The sequence below is a fragment of the Aedes aegypti genome, chromosome 2 (assembly GCF_002204515.2).
Source record: "Aedes aegypti strain LVP_AGWG chromosome 2, AaegL5.0 Primary Assembly, whole genome shotgun sequence".
In the NCBI taxonomy this organism is placed as follows: Eukaryota; Metazoa; Arthropoda; class Insecta; order Diptera; family Culicidae; genus Aedes; species Aedes aegypti.
This window is the reverse complement of record NC_035108.1, coordinates 231,320,245-231,336,009: the sequence shown is the minus strand read 5'-3', so window position 1 is coordinate 231,336,009 and position 15,765 is coordinate 231,320,245. Positions and strand designations below refer to the sequence as shown.

General features: G+C 35.2%; 1 protein-coding gene across 4 annotated transcripts in view; it reads right to left on the bottom strand.

The window, feature by feature from the left end:
- Positions 1–3,900: 3,900 nt before the first annotated feature.
- The window catches only part of LOC5564084 (putative fatty acyl-CoA reductase CG5065), a 38,213-nt gene continuing 26,348 nt past the window's right edge, over positions 3,901–15,765 (bottom strand). For all 4 annotated transcript variants that reach the window (XM_001648359.2, XM_021844375.1, XM_021844376.1 and 1 more), the window contains exons 5-8: positions 15,509–15,722; positions 4,742–4,940; positions 4,437–4,676; positions 3,901–4,380 (exon numbers count right to left, since the gene is read on the bottom strand). In XM_001648359.2, the coding sequence (XP_001648409.2) occupies positions 4,011–4,380; positions 4,437–4,676; positions 4,742–4,940; positions 15,509–15,722 (1,023 nt within the window). In that variant the 3' untranslated portion in view covers positions 3,901–4,010. The remainder of the gene's footprint in view (positions 4,381–4,436; positions 4,677–4,741; positions 4,941–15,508; positions 15,723–15,765) is intronic.

Below are 15,765 nucleotides of genomic sequence, written 5' to 3'. Positions count from 1 at the left end.
TTCTGCCCCTTTTTCACTCTACAGGGAATTTTCATGTTGTTATTCAATTCGCCGGGGTTAGAGCATAGCTAAGTTTAAGCTCAGTCGAAAAGAGACTTTAAAAAATCGCAGAAGAATAAAAAGAGATACCGTAAAACTGGATAACTTTGATAATTCGGGTAACTTTGATAGTGCGAGACTCACAACATATTAAACGAAATAACGAAGTTTCTGTCAACCAGTTAAGAAAAACGAATGCAAGTATGACACTGCATGTCAAAGCTATTTTTGTTGGAATCAAGTGCATTTGAGGATTTATATGCAAATAATAAAAATTTATAAGATTTTAGCATTTTTGCAACGCTTACAAACACTCTGTTATACGATCACTCTTTGATAAAGTTATAATGAGTTCGTCACTTATCCATGACAGCCAAGTTATAGTAGAACAAATCTCTTAGCGAAAACCATTTGTACAAACTTTGACCTTTTTTGTCAGAAATTTCCATATAGCGTTAAACGCCTTAAAAATGTTCCGTAATTCATTCTATTTTGTTCGATTTATACTCCATTATAAAAGTTACCTCAATACAGAAAACCGACTTTCGATTATATGAAAAATTATATATCCATTCAAAATAAATATTTTGCCAATCTATCAAGTGCAATCGATAGCTAGGATGTCAGTATAAATATGAATATAAATTGTAATTCTTTGAAACAGCATGCATAAATAATGAAGTTTTCTTCGAAAAAAGTATCAAAGTTACCCCGTTTTACGGTATATAGAAAATAGTCATTGATGTATAAATTTTAGTATTTTGGTGTAAATAAATAAAAAAGTAAATAAGAGATAAAAATTTTCTGAGAGTACATCTTCTCATCCCAGACAACCAAAATGTACGTATAACGAAATCACCTGGAGGCTTTATATGTGCAAAATTTCACTTATAAGATGTCGCGAAAAGGCCTTCTACGTACAAAAGTGGAGGCGATATGCGTGCATATATTATGTGATGAATAATAACATACAATGCGAGTGTATAAATATTCTACTGAACTAACCTGTGATCTTATGCGACTTAACTTATGATAACAAATGTTGATTTGACAGCTGCTACGGATTGATCCGACTTACTTACGAGACGAAACAAAATGTACAAATGAACTCAGAAAAGAAGTGTTTTATGCGATGAAACTCATCAATCTGACGAGTTTATCCACGGTGTTTTGCGGGTTTGATGTAATTAGTATGAATAAACGAGTTGTAACGTGAACTTTCATGCGATTTCTGGTTGTCTGGGATATGCTTGAGCCACCAGTTTTCAAGGGAAACTTCAACTCTCACGGAACAGGCTACTGGAAACTATATGACAACCAGCAATCTATGCTGATATGTGACCTATAAATTGACTACAACTGAATAATTTCAAACAATGTGAATGTACGACGAGTGGATTATCCAGTTCAAAATGGAAGTGCTAGGAATAGCCCTTAAGAACTTTATTAGTTTTGAGCTCACTATTGCTGTACTACACGTAGAGGGTAATCTAGAATCCCCATGCAAGTGAAGACTTGTCAAATAGTGTAAATTTCAAATGGAACTCATAAGCCTTCATCTTGTACTAGAGAGAAGGCTTTCCGCGACTCTCCGAAACATCGACCTTTGCTCAATCTTTTCAACTTTCCCGAGGCATGGAATGATGGCACTACCATACATAAAAACTTACGTTACACAAAACTCATATTTTCTAAATATCTTGGGATCTGATTCTATTTCTAACTATGACCGGGATATGGTCAAGCTGTACTGGAAATCTCGAATTTTCATGAGCACAAATCTAAAGAATCAGACAATCGTATGTGCTGGAAATTTAACTCACTAGTCACTTACTGATGGCGACTAATCGATCAAATTTTCAGCGCAAACCTGACAAAGTTCTGTGTTGTGCTCTTAAAAATTCGAGGCTTGGTTTAGATGCATCTTCACCTTAACCCTTCTACCGGCAGCTTCATTTTTTATCGCTAAAAATGTATTCAAATCGCGATAACTTTTTCGTTTCTCAATATTTTTGCTCCATTACGCGTAGCCATAACCCACGTGAATATCTAAGATTACAGAATTTTTATCGCATTCGGATATTCACTCCGTGGAACAATACATTAATGAGAGTATGTTGTGAAAAAATGTAGTAATTTGGTGCAGTCGTCTTTGAGTAATGAGCATTTATGTTTTTGCTACCGCGCTGGCCAAATAGAGATCTTGAAAACTTCAAAAAACCTTATACCGTAATTTTCAGATTTCTCCAAGAATACTTAACCGATTTGCACGATTTTTTCAGAGTAGCTCCTTATTATCTGGCAATGTATAGCCCACATTTTATTTTTTTGATAAATTGACCAGAAACAAAATGGCCGCCAAAGACATTTTGTATGGAGAATGTCGGTTCCCCAAGGAACATTGGAATATTTTCAAAACCATGAGAGCACCAATGATTAATATCGACATGGATTCTTAAACTAGAAGAGTTTTTTGAGAACTTTTGAGAAAAAATGGTGCAAAAACACCAAGAAGCAAAAAAGTTATCGCGATTTGAACATTTTTTTTTGCGGTAAAACATGAAGCTGCCGGTAGAGGGGTACATAAGCAATTTCCATAGATATCTATGAAAATTTATAATGCCCAACTATTTTAGGTGTCTCTCAAGTGGTTTGGCGATTTCAATTGATGATTTGACTTTTATATTTGTCATTTGTTTGACCTGTCCGGAATTCGAATCAAAGTGTCCGGAATATGGGGCAAAAGGGAGAGAGCGTCGCGAATAAGAATCATGATGAGTCCACATATTTCTATTTATTTAAAAATTTCCATGTTGCGGAATGGAAATCTTCACTCACAATTCCAAAGTTAAGTGTTTGGATGCTTCGATAACACAGAGGAACATTATGGAATGGTTTATTTTACATGCTTTTTGAGAAGTTATACTTCAATGAGTCCTTAAGTGTCCGAAATATGAATCAAATCGGTATAACATTTATCGTAGCGTCCCTTCATTGTGTATAGTGTGCAGTATACGTAAAGAGTCATGCACAAATTACGTCACGCTACAAGAGTGGCAGAAGGTCAGCCATAACGTGACAAGCCGTACACAAAGTTAAGAGGACTTATACAAAAAGCGTGACAAGGGGAAGCCTGAATTTGTTTACTACAAGACGAGTTCACTACTGGCTACAAAGTTCAATGCACACACCTTGGTTTACTACACCTTCTCTCCTATTTTCCGGTGTTTTGATCCTTCGACCTTGACGCTTGCTCCTGTGAGGGCGGGCGATGAGGGCAGAATCGAACATGCCGCGCGTCGTTCGGGTAGGGAAATATAAAAAGCGTCGCGGATCGTTAGTATTTAGTGTTTGATCTATTGATCGCGTCGCTTGCTCTCGCGGGGGCGAGTGATGAACACTTGTTTGGCGTACATGCGAGTATCGAATAATATCACGAATCTGGTTAGGCGTGATTATATCATGGATCGCATCACCAAACATCTCTACCTTATCCCACCAACCCAATATCCTTTCCATGACAACCGTGGAGATGCAGAGGTGATCTCGGTCTCTAGTAACTAGTAACGGTAGTCACACTAATGTTCCTTCCCTTCCCCGGTGACCGTAAGGAAGTGGCCGGCGCCGTTATTGACTTTTAGATTTTGAGCTCTCGATTTGTGCACATTGAGAATGGTAAGCTAAGCCCCATTCATTAAAGCTTCAATTGTTCTGGTCAATCACGGAGTAGCAACTACGAATTGTACGGTCATCTATGCTCATGCTCATGCTCATGCTATATTCGTTTTTCAGATATTAAATACAGATCTTTCGAAGATTATAAACTGGTGTAAAATTGAAATCTAGGTAACAAAACAAGGATTGATGTCAATTTTATATTTTATATTCAGACCAACAACACCCCGATACATAACTGAGTTGAAATCAAAGGACACAAAATAACTAAAATATCTGCTTTTAAACAGTAACAATCAGTTGACATCCACTGTTCCGAAAATTTCACTAAATCCTGTTATTTTCAGTAATCCCCAAACCAGAAGCCAAAGCATCAAAGCTTTTGCTACTTTATCTAAAACCCACAAAGCTTTCAGCTGCATTCGTGCTTTCGGCAGTGTGGATAGGGGTTCCTTCAAGCAATATTGCCTTCCACCGAGAATGATGCGTTTGAGATATTCCTTCGTGTCGATTTTGTCGATATCCATATCAAATAATGCAAAGTCCTCTGGTGTAAGGTTTTTAGCTATGGATTGGTATTGATGCGATTTGAAGTCCCATTGGCGCGTCGTGAAAAATTGAAGTAATTCGAGCCCTTGTGAAATCATAGTCTGGAAGCGGCACATGCTGAAATTTATACAAATGTCATTGATGGATATTGAAATTTTATAATTGTCACTCACAATCGTTTTTGCCCGAAGCAGAGCATTAAGAAATCTATGAAATATGCTGGGAGCCAGTGGAAGAAAATTACACAAAATGTGTGGTAAAATTTGTTTGTAGTGATTCCACCATCAGGATACCATACGCCAGCTTCAAACGGATATTCATAAGCGGTTGCTTTCCCCATTTCCAACACTTCCTTCCAAGTCGTTCGTTTGGTTTCTCGGCATGTTACATTGTATACCGGAATTTCTGGTGGCCTGAAAAAATCAAATAAAACGAGATCATTACCCGAATAACTACGAACAATTTAGGAAGTTATTACATTTCTTTCATTTGTCCAATAGTGAACGCGATTGTTATCAAACCGTTGATGGCCAAGTCCACTGGGATGACCTCTGCATTGTATTCGCCATTGCACAACATTGATCGCATAACACCCTTGCCTCCGGCAACCATGATTCCAACAGGACCATTCAAATTATCCACCCATCCTTCCACGGGTTCCTTGTCAGCAGGACATACTGTATAAAGAAAATGATGTTAGTGACATCTATGTATGTGTTGATTCTAATACTTAGCTTAGTCTTAAGAAGCATTTACTACGTTACGCTAATTTTAGCGGCAAAAATATAAAATTTTTGATCCCCTTTCCGCTTCTTTTTCTTCTTTTTTGGCCAACGCTGCTATTCGGCGCCAGTTGTTTGTTTAACGTCGACTGGGTCTAGTTTGTTTAAAATCGCCTAGACAGACTGCCACAAACACCTGGGACCCTACATATCGAAACCCTTTAAAGGCTGTACTCCCCTTCCGAAGGAAGACGTGATCTGGGATCCAAAGTATCACACCTATTTTTTATTTTGATTTTTTTTTGTGATAACCACACAAAAAATCCCACAAATTTTCTTCCTGTTTCAAGTTTGATTGTATTTAAGTTAACTGGGGTGTTTTTACATACAGGCCGTTTCGTATACCGTAAAATGGGGTGTTAAGGGATAAAAACAAAATTCAACTCGAATTTCAAGTAACTTCTACTATGTCAATAATTGAACAAAGGACAGCCCTACCATTTTCTCATCGAGTATATCAAATGACAACTACAATTATGAGGATCCTAAGCCAGATTTTTTGCGATTATCGTGAAAATGTGTGATTTTTGATGGGGTGTTTGAGTTTCGTAAATAAACCATATATTGTCAACAACAAAACAAAATCTTTTTAATCAATAACTTTGATGTCTACATTCAATTTCATATTTTATGTTCAACCTTAATCAGATAATACATTATTTTTATTGAACTTGAAACTCCTGCAAACGCAAACCGTTTTATTTTAGCTGTTAAATATTTCATATTTATTAACCCTTTTTGGGAACTATCAATAAATCGTAAAATTGTCTTTCAATGATTTTTATACTTTATGCAACAGGATCATAATCTATACATTTGCAGTTTACGAAACGTATAAGCTATACAGAGCAACTTCGTAAATAATCCATGACATAAGGACAATTTTAACAAGCTTTTAGTTTTAATAGGAGGAATGGCCAATTTGCCCTGTAAATAGAACACTACACTAAATAACGTAGCGTAATCCGAGGTAACATTGGTCATTTTTTAGGTATTTCTTGAAAATTTCATTGTAAAATACATATGGTGCAAGTTTTATATTTTTAAAACAAGTACTGATACCCATTGCTCTTGTCTTTATACTGCATTTTATTTTCTGAATGTTTAAAGCATGTTTAAAAAAAATGTTTTAAGTGTTATTTTTTTATTTAGCTGATATGGGATAACATTGATCAGCCATGAAAACAACGTTCGGAAATATTAAAAATATCAATACATACTAAAATCATGGTCCCTGAAGCCGAATATGAAGGCCGATCTCTTTCAAGTCATTTGCTTTTTGAGTTATTTAAAAAAAAACAGCTCGAATTGTGAAATACGCCTAAATTTAGGCAATCTGTTAAGGAAATTCTGCATTCTAAACAATAATTTGTGAATTATGTTTAACTGAACATATTTATGCAAGTTTCGACAGCGGAATCGTTTTCAGCGATGTGATTTTTAGTAACAACCATACTTCACTTGCTCATATCGTTTTTAGAACTCATGTGAGACATGGTTCTTTGATCGTGTCATCCCTAATCATGAGAACCCTTGTTTCCAAAAGTTGAAAAATTTACTCATGAACGCATCTTAATTTTCGCAAAAACCTCAATGTTTATTAGCTCTTGAATAGAAGGAAGAGAATCACCATTCATGCATTGAAAATATTTCATCGATAAATGTTGGTTCGAACTTTTTACGAGCTGAGGGTCATTGCGATCAATGTTACCCCGCTTATCAATGTTACCCCGGATTACGGTATTTGCATGCAACATCCAGTGGCATGATCGAAAAATACTGAAGAAAAGTGTTCCAGTATGGAGCGGACATCTAACGCACACTCTATAACACAATGGCCACGAAGTATCTCAAAAAGAGCTCAGAAATGACAAAATATTATTATTATTTACCACTTCATAAGACCACTAAAAGGATCAATGACTTCAAACCCATTTCCGAATAAAATAATCATTTCAACTTTCCAAACATTTTACCAGTGTGATCAAACACGTTTTGAAAATACAGTCAACTCTTCCTTACTCGATATTCCGTATCTCGATATCGAGTTAGAGAACCATAGTTAAAGTTGATTTTCATGGCTAACTCGATGGTTCCTTGGATCGCAGTTGCACTGGGGTTGTGTTCTGTAACGCGATACCTCCCTAATTCGATGGTCCCTTCATTATCGAGTTAGGGAGTGTTAACTCTAGTATCAAAAAAAATCCTATATTTTTTTAATATGTTGTTATCAAGATTTTACTACCGGTTTTAACGATTTTCGAGATTAGAAAATTTTGGTGATATTTAGTACCAAACAAAATAAACCCCTTAACTTTTACAATGCAGTTTTACTTCACGGAATAAGCCAAAAATATATTAGAACAAATTATGGCATAAAACGAATGAGTTTAGTAACTTGGAAAAAGTACTTGTTTTCAAAAATAAACTTTTTCCATAAAAATTATTAAAAGTTGAAATCTAGATAAAATTTTCAAAAGTTTTTGTCTGCGTTAGGATCTTAATTAAATATACTTCTCTTTTAAGTTTCTCACATATTTTTCTTAATATTGTTTCATAGTTCAATGTATTTAGCCTATAAAATTCGAACAAAAATGTTATGAAACGTTTTCAATATGTATCTAGATTCCACAATACTTTATACTTAGCATTTCAGATGACTGATATATTGACTTTCGACGTTTTTGTGACGTGTCAAACATGATGGAGTTGTTCAATCCCTTAAAACCCCACGAGTCATTAACACCCCATTTTACAGTAAATAAGTTCTTATAAATAAGTTATTCATAACATGAAACAGTTTAATTCGACATTTTTACATTTTGAAGAGGTCATTCATGTGAAACGTCCATCCTGTGTTGAAATATTCGAATATTTGAATAACAATGCATAATAGACTGATGCAAATTTTGAAATTTTTGCTCCCCTATGCTTAAACGGTGTCAATTATGATGAAAATCATTCTCCCAAAATTTGAAGTGATTTGGAAGAAATTTGGTTGTGCACAGGCCATTTGAAGTTTCTATGGAAATTACTATGGAAAAGACCAACCTTTTGTGTTCAGTCCTCTAACCGCTCGTAATAATAATTTATGGGAAAGCAAACTGTGAAATCTTCCCAGCTGAGCGGTTCCACGCCGTTTCGCAAACCCGATTATTTTTGTATATTTTGAATCGCCAGAAAATTTGCATACAGATTATTTATGACCAAAAATGCCATTATGCACTTTCAGACCGCCATTTTGAACCTCGCATTATTTTTGAGACGGGCGTATCGGAAAATGCATGGCAAATCTTTAAAAAACAACTCGAGAACGGTTTGTCCGATCGATTTGAGATCTTCTACAAAGTTGTAGGTATTGCTTAGGACTATATGGAGAAAAATATGCACGGTAAAAAAAAGTTACAGATTATTTTTTATTTCAAAAACAAAATTTTAAAATCGATTTTCTCCAGAAACGCATTTTTGATATTTTTTATTTTTGGATATGTTTTAGGGGACAACTTATGTGATTTATTGCACAATGTTTCAAAATGGACAAAAAATGGACAAAAAAGTTATGATTTTTTAAAAAATTACAGATTTTGAAAAAAAATCTAAATAGAGGAAAACAATAATTTTTATGTGATTATTTGAAAGTACAGAAAACTTGCAATCGAAAAGTACTTAAGTGAATTTTTTCTAGGTTGCATCAATTTCGTGTTTCTTCATTCCAGAAAAAAATATTTTGATTGAGCGAATCGTAGCTGAATCGTTTATCGTTTGATCAAAACATTTATGCTTAAGTATTGAAAAAAGAGTGCACGGTAAAAAATATAAACGATATTTTCAAATGTAAATTTGAAGCTAATAGTTCTTAAAAACCGCAACATTGATGTTTTTAATTTTTGGATATATTTTGCGGTTGTTGTAGGTATTGTTTAGGACTATTTGGAAGAAAATATGCACGGTAAAAAATAATGACAGATTTTTTTAATAAAGAAAAATAAAATCGATTTTCTATGAAAATGCATCTGTGATTTTTATTATTTTTGGACATGTTTTAGGTGACAGCTTATGTGATTCATTGCACAATGTTTCATAATGGAAGAATTATGGACAAAAAAGTTATAATTTTATAAAATTTTACAAATTTTGAAAAAATCGGAATAAAGGAAAACAATATTTTTTTTATGTGTTTATTTGATAGTACAGAAAATGCATTGGAAGAGTACTTAAGTAAAATTTTTCTAGGTTGCATCAATTTCGAGATATACTCATACTTATATAATTTTTTTTTTTTTTAAGGCACTCTGTGCTTGTGGCCACTACTGTGCCAGAATCAGTTGATCTGTAGCTTCTTCTTTATCGATACAGATCTATTTTCAACTTATCTATATTTACATCTTACTTTCACTCTCTCCTACTCTTTTACTCTCACACCGAGCAGGTAGGAGAGAGCTCTGCTGTTAGTGAGGCTAGCAGCCTACGAAGAGGGTCAGTTTGTCTCAGTCACCATCTGATACTGACGGAGGATGGAGGTGCTCCCCAAAGCACGGTCCTCCGTGAGGCGTCTTCTGGTGGCTGGACGGGTTTTTTGTGGAGGGGCTGGGAATCGAACCCATGACCTTCCGCTTATGAAGCGGAAGCGTAACCTCAAGGCTACAGACCCCCCTAATATATAAAATTTTCAAATAAAAAAAAGAAAAATAGGCCCTTTTCAAACATATTTCGTGTTTCTCCATTCCGGAAAATTTTATTTTGATTTCAACAACACAAACCAAGTCAAGTCAAGTACACAACACTGAAGACGGCTTTACAGTTGAGGTTGAAATAGTAGAATTGAAAGGAACAGTACTACTCATCTTTTTGTATATTTACAGGCATTCTACTAAACAGGCTCCACAAGGGTTTTCATCACTTTTGCCTGTGTTAGTAGGTATGATGAACAAACACGTTTTTCCCATACCCATACATTTGGACATGGTAAATGAATAAAAGAAAAACGATGCTTTTAAAAAAAAAACAAAAAAAAAACACCTTCTCTATGGTTGTACGATCTTGCCGCGATGAGAGGGCTTTACCCATTAGCCGGGCTTAGCCCTGGAGACCAAAGGTACACCGTTGTGATAAAATCACATTTTTAATGCCACGTTTAGATTTACCGTGTATATCTCGGAAATGATGCATCTCAGCTAAATTTTACTTGAGTATTTTACGATACAAATTTTTCATATTTAAAAATATATAGTTATTTTTCTGTACTCAAAAAAACGCACCAAAAATATCGTTTTACATAAATTCGTTTTATTTTTTTTTAATATTTTTTTTTTTATCCAAAAATTTTCCGTTTCGAGGCATTGTGCAAGAAATTACAAACAATATGCTGCAAAAATTGAAAACATCAATTTTGCGGTTTTTAAGAACAATGAACTTCAGATTTTCATTTGATAATTTCGTTTACCGTCGATGGGGGTGACAATGGGTCTAGGGGGTGAGATTGGGTCAAAATGGAAAAATATGTTTTATGAAATATTTCAGCTAATAACGCTGATATTACTAACATTTATAATTTATATGTTAGGGAACATATTACTACGCATAATTCATCGCAACATCCATTTTTAGAAATAGTAGTTTTTGATTACTATATCAATAAACTCGTGTGTTGAAACTAGATAAAATTTACAACATTTAAATTCTCCTGGGCAAAGTGTCACGCATGAACTTTAACCTTTATCGTTATATTAGTGAAAGGTTGAAAGTCTTTTCATTACATTTCACACGTATTTTCCGGAATCTGTTTGATTTTTCCACAAAAAAATCATTTTTTTCGGTACGGTGTCTAAAACATTAAAAATGGGGGTGAGATTGGGTCAAGCAAGAACGATAGTAAATGAAATTGCAAGTCCACTTTTTTGACATTTTACGGTGCCTGGTGATCTCTTTTTTCATTAAGATGTGTTTATTCTTCCTAAATACAGCATCTCTGAAACATCAAACAAATCTACTTGAGGATTTCATGCATTGAATAACAATGGAACGCATTTTGACAACTTCTCAAACCAGCAACTGTGTTTCGTTCGTGGCAACATCGTATAATTTTATCAAATGCATTTTTTTTGGGGAATTTAAATATGTATCAGTGTTTTCATATCATAGAAACATCTCACGGAAGCACAAATGAGTTGGATCGCTGAAATACCGGGATTATGACGTCAAAATCTGCCTGAAATGTATTGGTCGTGGAATTTCGCACCAAAATTTAACTATTTGCGAAGGTTTAAAATAATCACTGTTTCAGTACACCTTTGGGGAAACTGAATAGGCTGTATGGCAATGGAGATGAGGCTTTGAAGACAATTTGAGGGAAAAAGCAAGAAAATTTATGTAAACTTGACGATAAATGTTGGGTTTACATATTTTTTCTCATAGCTCTTCAATTGGTTGGTATAATCGTTCTTTTAAGAGGCATGTATGCTAATGTGAAACATCTTAGATATATTTTCGTCTTGTTTGCATCGTATTTTATCAATATTTTTCAGTTGTGAATGGTTTTGCAATCATATTCTCAAAAACAAGTTATTTTAACTACAGTGACCCAATGTCACCCCCTCTATGGGGTGAGATTGGGTCATTTTTCATTCACTTGTGGTGCCGCTGTGAATAAATATTTTTCTCTAATTTTTCGAACAGTTGTTAATGAACTATCAAAGTACATACACACCAAATTTGAAGTTTATTGGAGTTAAATTGCGATGGTTATTCAATAAATAAACTGTACATATCCCTTTTTGACCCATTGTCACCCCCAACGACGGTATATTTTTTAGCGTGCATACTTTTTTAAATACTTTAGTATATAGGTTTTGATCAAACAATAAACAATTCAGCTACGATTCACTCAATCAAAATAAAATATTTCTGGAATGGAGAAACACGAAATATGTTTGAAAAGGGCCTATTTTACTTTTTTTATTTGAAAATTTTATATAAATATGAGTATATCTCGAAATTGATGCAACCTAGAAAAAATTTACTTAAGTACTTTTCGTTTGCAATTTTTCTGTACTTTCAAATAATCACATAAAAAATTATTGTTTTTCTCTATTTCGATTTTTTTTCAAAATCTGTAATTTTTTAAAAAATCATAACTTTTTTGTCCATTTTTTGTCCATTTTGAAACATTGTGCAATAAATCACATAAGTTGTCCCCTAAAACATATTCAAAAATAAAAAATATCAAAAATGCGTTTCTGGAGAAAATCGATTTTAAAATTTTGTTTTTGAAATAAAAAATAATCTGTAACTTTTTTTACCGTGCATATTTTTCTCCATATAGTCCTAATCAATACCTACAACTTTGTACAAGATCTCAAATCGATCGGACAAACCGTTTTCGAGTTACAGTTTTTTAAAGATTTGCTATGCATTTTCCGATACGCCCTTCTCAAAAATAAGGCGAGGTTCAAAATGGCGGTCTGAAAGTGCAAAATGGCATTTTTGGTCATAAAGAATCTGTATGCAAATTTTCAGGCGATTCAAAAAATACAAAAATTAAATTTAAAAAATAATTCGTCATGTTCGGTGGAATTGCTCAGCTACAACTTTGCCGAAGACTACATTTTGGTGGGCCTTAAGGATAATTTGTTATTATTGATAAAAAAGTGTAAATCATGCTGAGATGATCATTCAACTACTTTCAGAGCAACACTGCTGTTTTGCTGTAGAACATAGTAACCTGGATTACTTTGATCTATTCTACCCGCCAGGAGCACCACTGTTGCCTGCCGAGCAGTTGGTTAAGCATGGAAAATGCAAACCTAGTTTATGATTAGGAATAGCAATTTATCCTTCAGTCCTATCAAAATGTGGTATTCAGCAAAGTTGTAGCTGAAAGAGTTTCACATGAGCAGAGGTTGTTCACTTTTTCATAAAATATTATGTCGAAGAGATAGAGGTGTGAGCACAAAAAGTTGGCGTTTTCCATAGTAATCCCCATATTAACTTCAAATGGCTTGTGCACAGTCAAATTTCTTCCGAATCATTTCAAACTTTGGGAGGATGCTATTTACCATAATATAAGCGTTTAGGCATAGGGGAGCCAACATTTCAAAATTTGCATCACTCTAATGCATAAGCATAGATGACCGCACAATTCGTAGTTGCTACTCCGTGATTGACCAGAACAATCGAAGTTGCACAGAGATTAAATGATTAAGATTAGCTTACCATTCTCAATGTGCACAAATCGAGAGCTCAAAATCTAAAAGTCGGCTCCGGCCACGTCCTTACGGTCATCGGGGAAGGGAAGGAATGTCAGTTAGACAACCGTTGTTACTAGAGACCGAGATCACCTCTGCAACTCAACAGTTGTCATGTAGAGGATATTGGGTTGGTGGGATGAGGTAGAGATCTGTGAGTCCATGATATAATCACGCCTAAGGGACTGTCCATTAATCACGTTGTCATTTTTTGAATTTTCAAACAACCCCTCCCCCTCTCCCTCGTGGTCATTTGGCCATACAAAAAAATAAAATTTGTGTGGACCGTGGTCATTGACCAGACCTCTCCTCCCCCATAAATGTCAACGTGGTTTGTGGACGACCCCTAACCGAATTCGCGTTATTATAATCGCATTGTACGCCGAACAAGTGTTTATCACTCGCCCCCGCAAGAGCAAGCGACACGATCAATAGATCAAACACTACTGACACTCACGGCACTTTTTCACTATAACGCGAACGACGCGCGACATGTTTGATCCTGCCCTCATCGCTCGCCTCCGCAGGAGCAAGCAATATGGATCAAACACTACTCATTCAAATATTTGAATAACTAAGTCCAGCGAACAACAACAAAACAGGCATAACTGGTTTGGTGTTCATTAAATTATTTTAAACAACGTTCTCAAAAACCCCAGCATTTGCGGAAAATGTAATAGAAATAAATTAATTTCTGTAAAATTTGTGCCCTTTTGCACCTTATTTCGCCATGCCCTCCAATACCGGACACAATCTAGTCTCGTCTCAAAATCTTGGAATGTGTACATTATTGAATGTTTTCACTCCAGGAAAAGTAATTCAATGCCAATTCATAGCATTTGCAATATTCACATCAGAACTTTGAGTCCTATTCAGCCGTCAAGGCGTCCATCTAAAAACTTTTGCATAGGGTAATTTACGGTTTCGGCATCATTCGACTATTATCGGCAATCAAATTCCAAATGTCAAATAAACAGTCTTTTTGTATCAAAACACACCAATGAAAACATTCAGATGATTCTTTGTTTTGTCAGCTCCTTGCTGACTAGATTTCCGAGACTGAACAAACAATTTCGCCAGAGATGTCATCAATTCAAATAAATACGCCTCCAAATGTGGCTGATTTTGAGCTGCCGAAGAGATTTGCCTGCTATTCTTATGGGAAAGCTGCCGAAGAAAACGAGGCTGCTAACAATAGTAACACTAATATGAGATGTTCAAAGCGTTGTAAAACGTTTCCAAAAACTTTGAACAAGTCTGTCGATGTAAATCGATGAAGGATTTAGCAGCGCATAAACGTAAACAGACAAACACGTAATTTGTCTGCTGATGTCCGAGCAAATCACAAAAGAAGCGATGCATCGGCATAAACTACCGAAAATACGTTAACACCTTTTACAATATTGGAGAAGAAGAATATTCATTCCTCTTGTTTTTATTGTATGTTTGATACCATAATCGACAAAACTCATCAAAAATAAATGTATCAAAATACATGGTGCATAAATTAGATGCTGGACTAAAAATGTGGACGTTCAAACATGGTGCAAAATAAATTTAATTATTCGGCTTATGATTGTATTCGATATAATATTTATATCGTATATTGCGGGTATTTTGAAAATATCCCGTTCTGCGGTAGCCGCCAAGTTCTACCACAGCTGTCAAAGTTCTACCGCAGGCATGAAAATCATTATATCATTGAACGAAACCATCTAATTAAAGTATGCTAGTCCACAGCATTGAAAAACAGCAGAGAACAACAGTCATTTCCGTGGTTCCCTGTGGTAGCTCTTCAACCATAGAACGGAAAGTTATCTCTAAAATCGCAATATTAAATCGTTCTTAATTAGGTTCTTAATTAAGTTTATTTAATTTTTTATCGGTTTCAAACACTTTATCAAGGAAGCATTCGTATTGCAAGAATGTGTTATACTATGCAAATATTGCTCACTGTAATAGCTATTTTTACTTCCGATACACCAACTTGGACCATGATTCATCCATTTTTAAACAAAGTCCGGTATGGACCGATGCACGAGTTCACTTATTTGACGTTTGAGCGGTGCCGAATTCACTCGTTGCCATAGCCACATAAATAACACGGCATCGCTCAAAAGTCAACTAGTGAACTCATGCATTGGTTCATAGGGTGCTGTCCGGCACTGAAAGCTCCCCCGCTACGTATCCTATTTTACTCTATTGGCTCAAAATACTTACCGATACTTGGCCGCACTATACAAACGGGCAGTTGCGGATAGTTGTCCCTGACAAGACATTCAGTCAGTCGTTTAGAGTACGTATATGTGTTGGGATGCGGCTTCAGTAAATTAGGTGTTATGAGATCGAGTGTCTTCTCATCCATCCATTCAATTGCTCGCATTAGATCATACGGGCTATGGTGGAAGTCATACACACGTTCATTCAATACTTCCTAAAGAGTAAATACATAAATTGCATCATTGATCACTGCATGC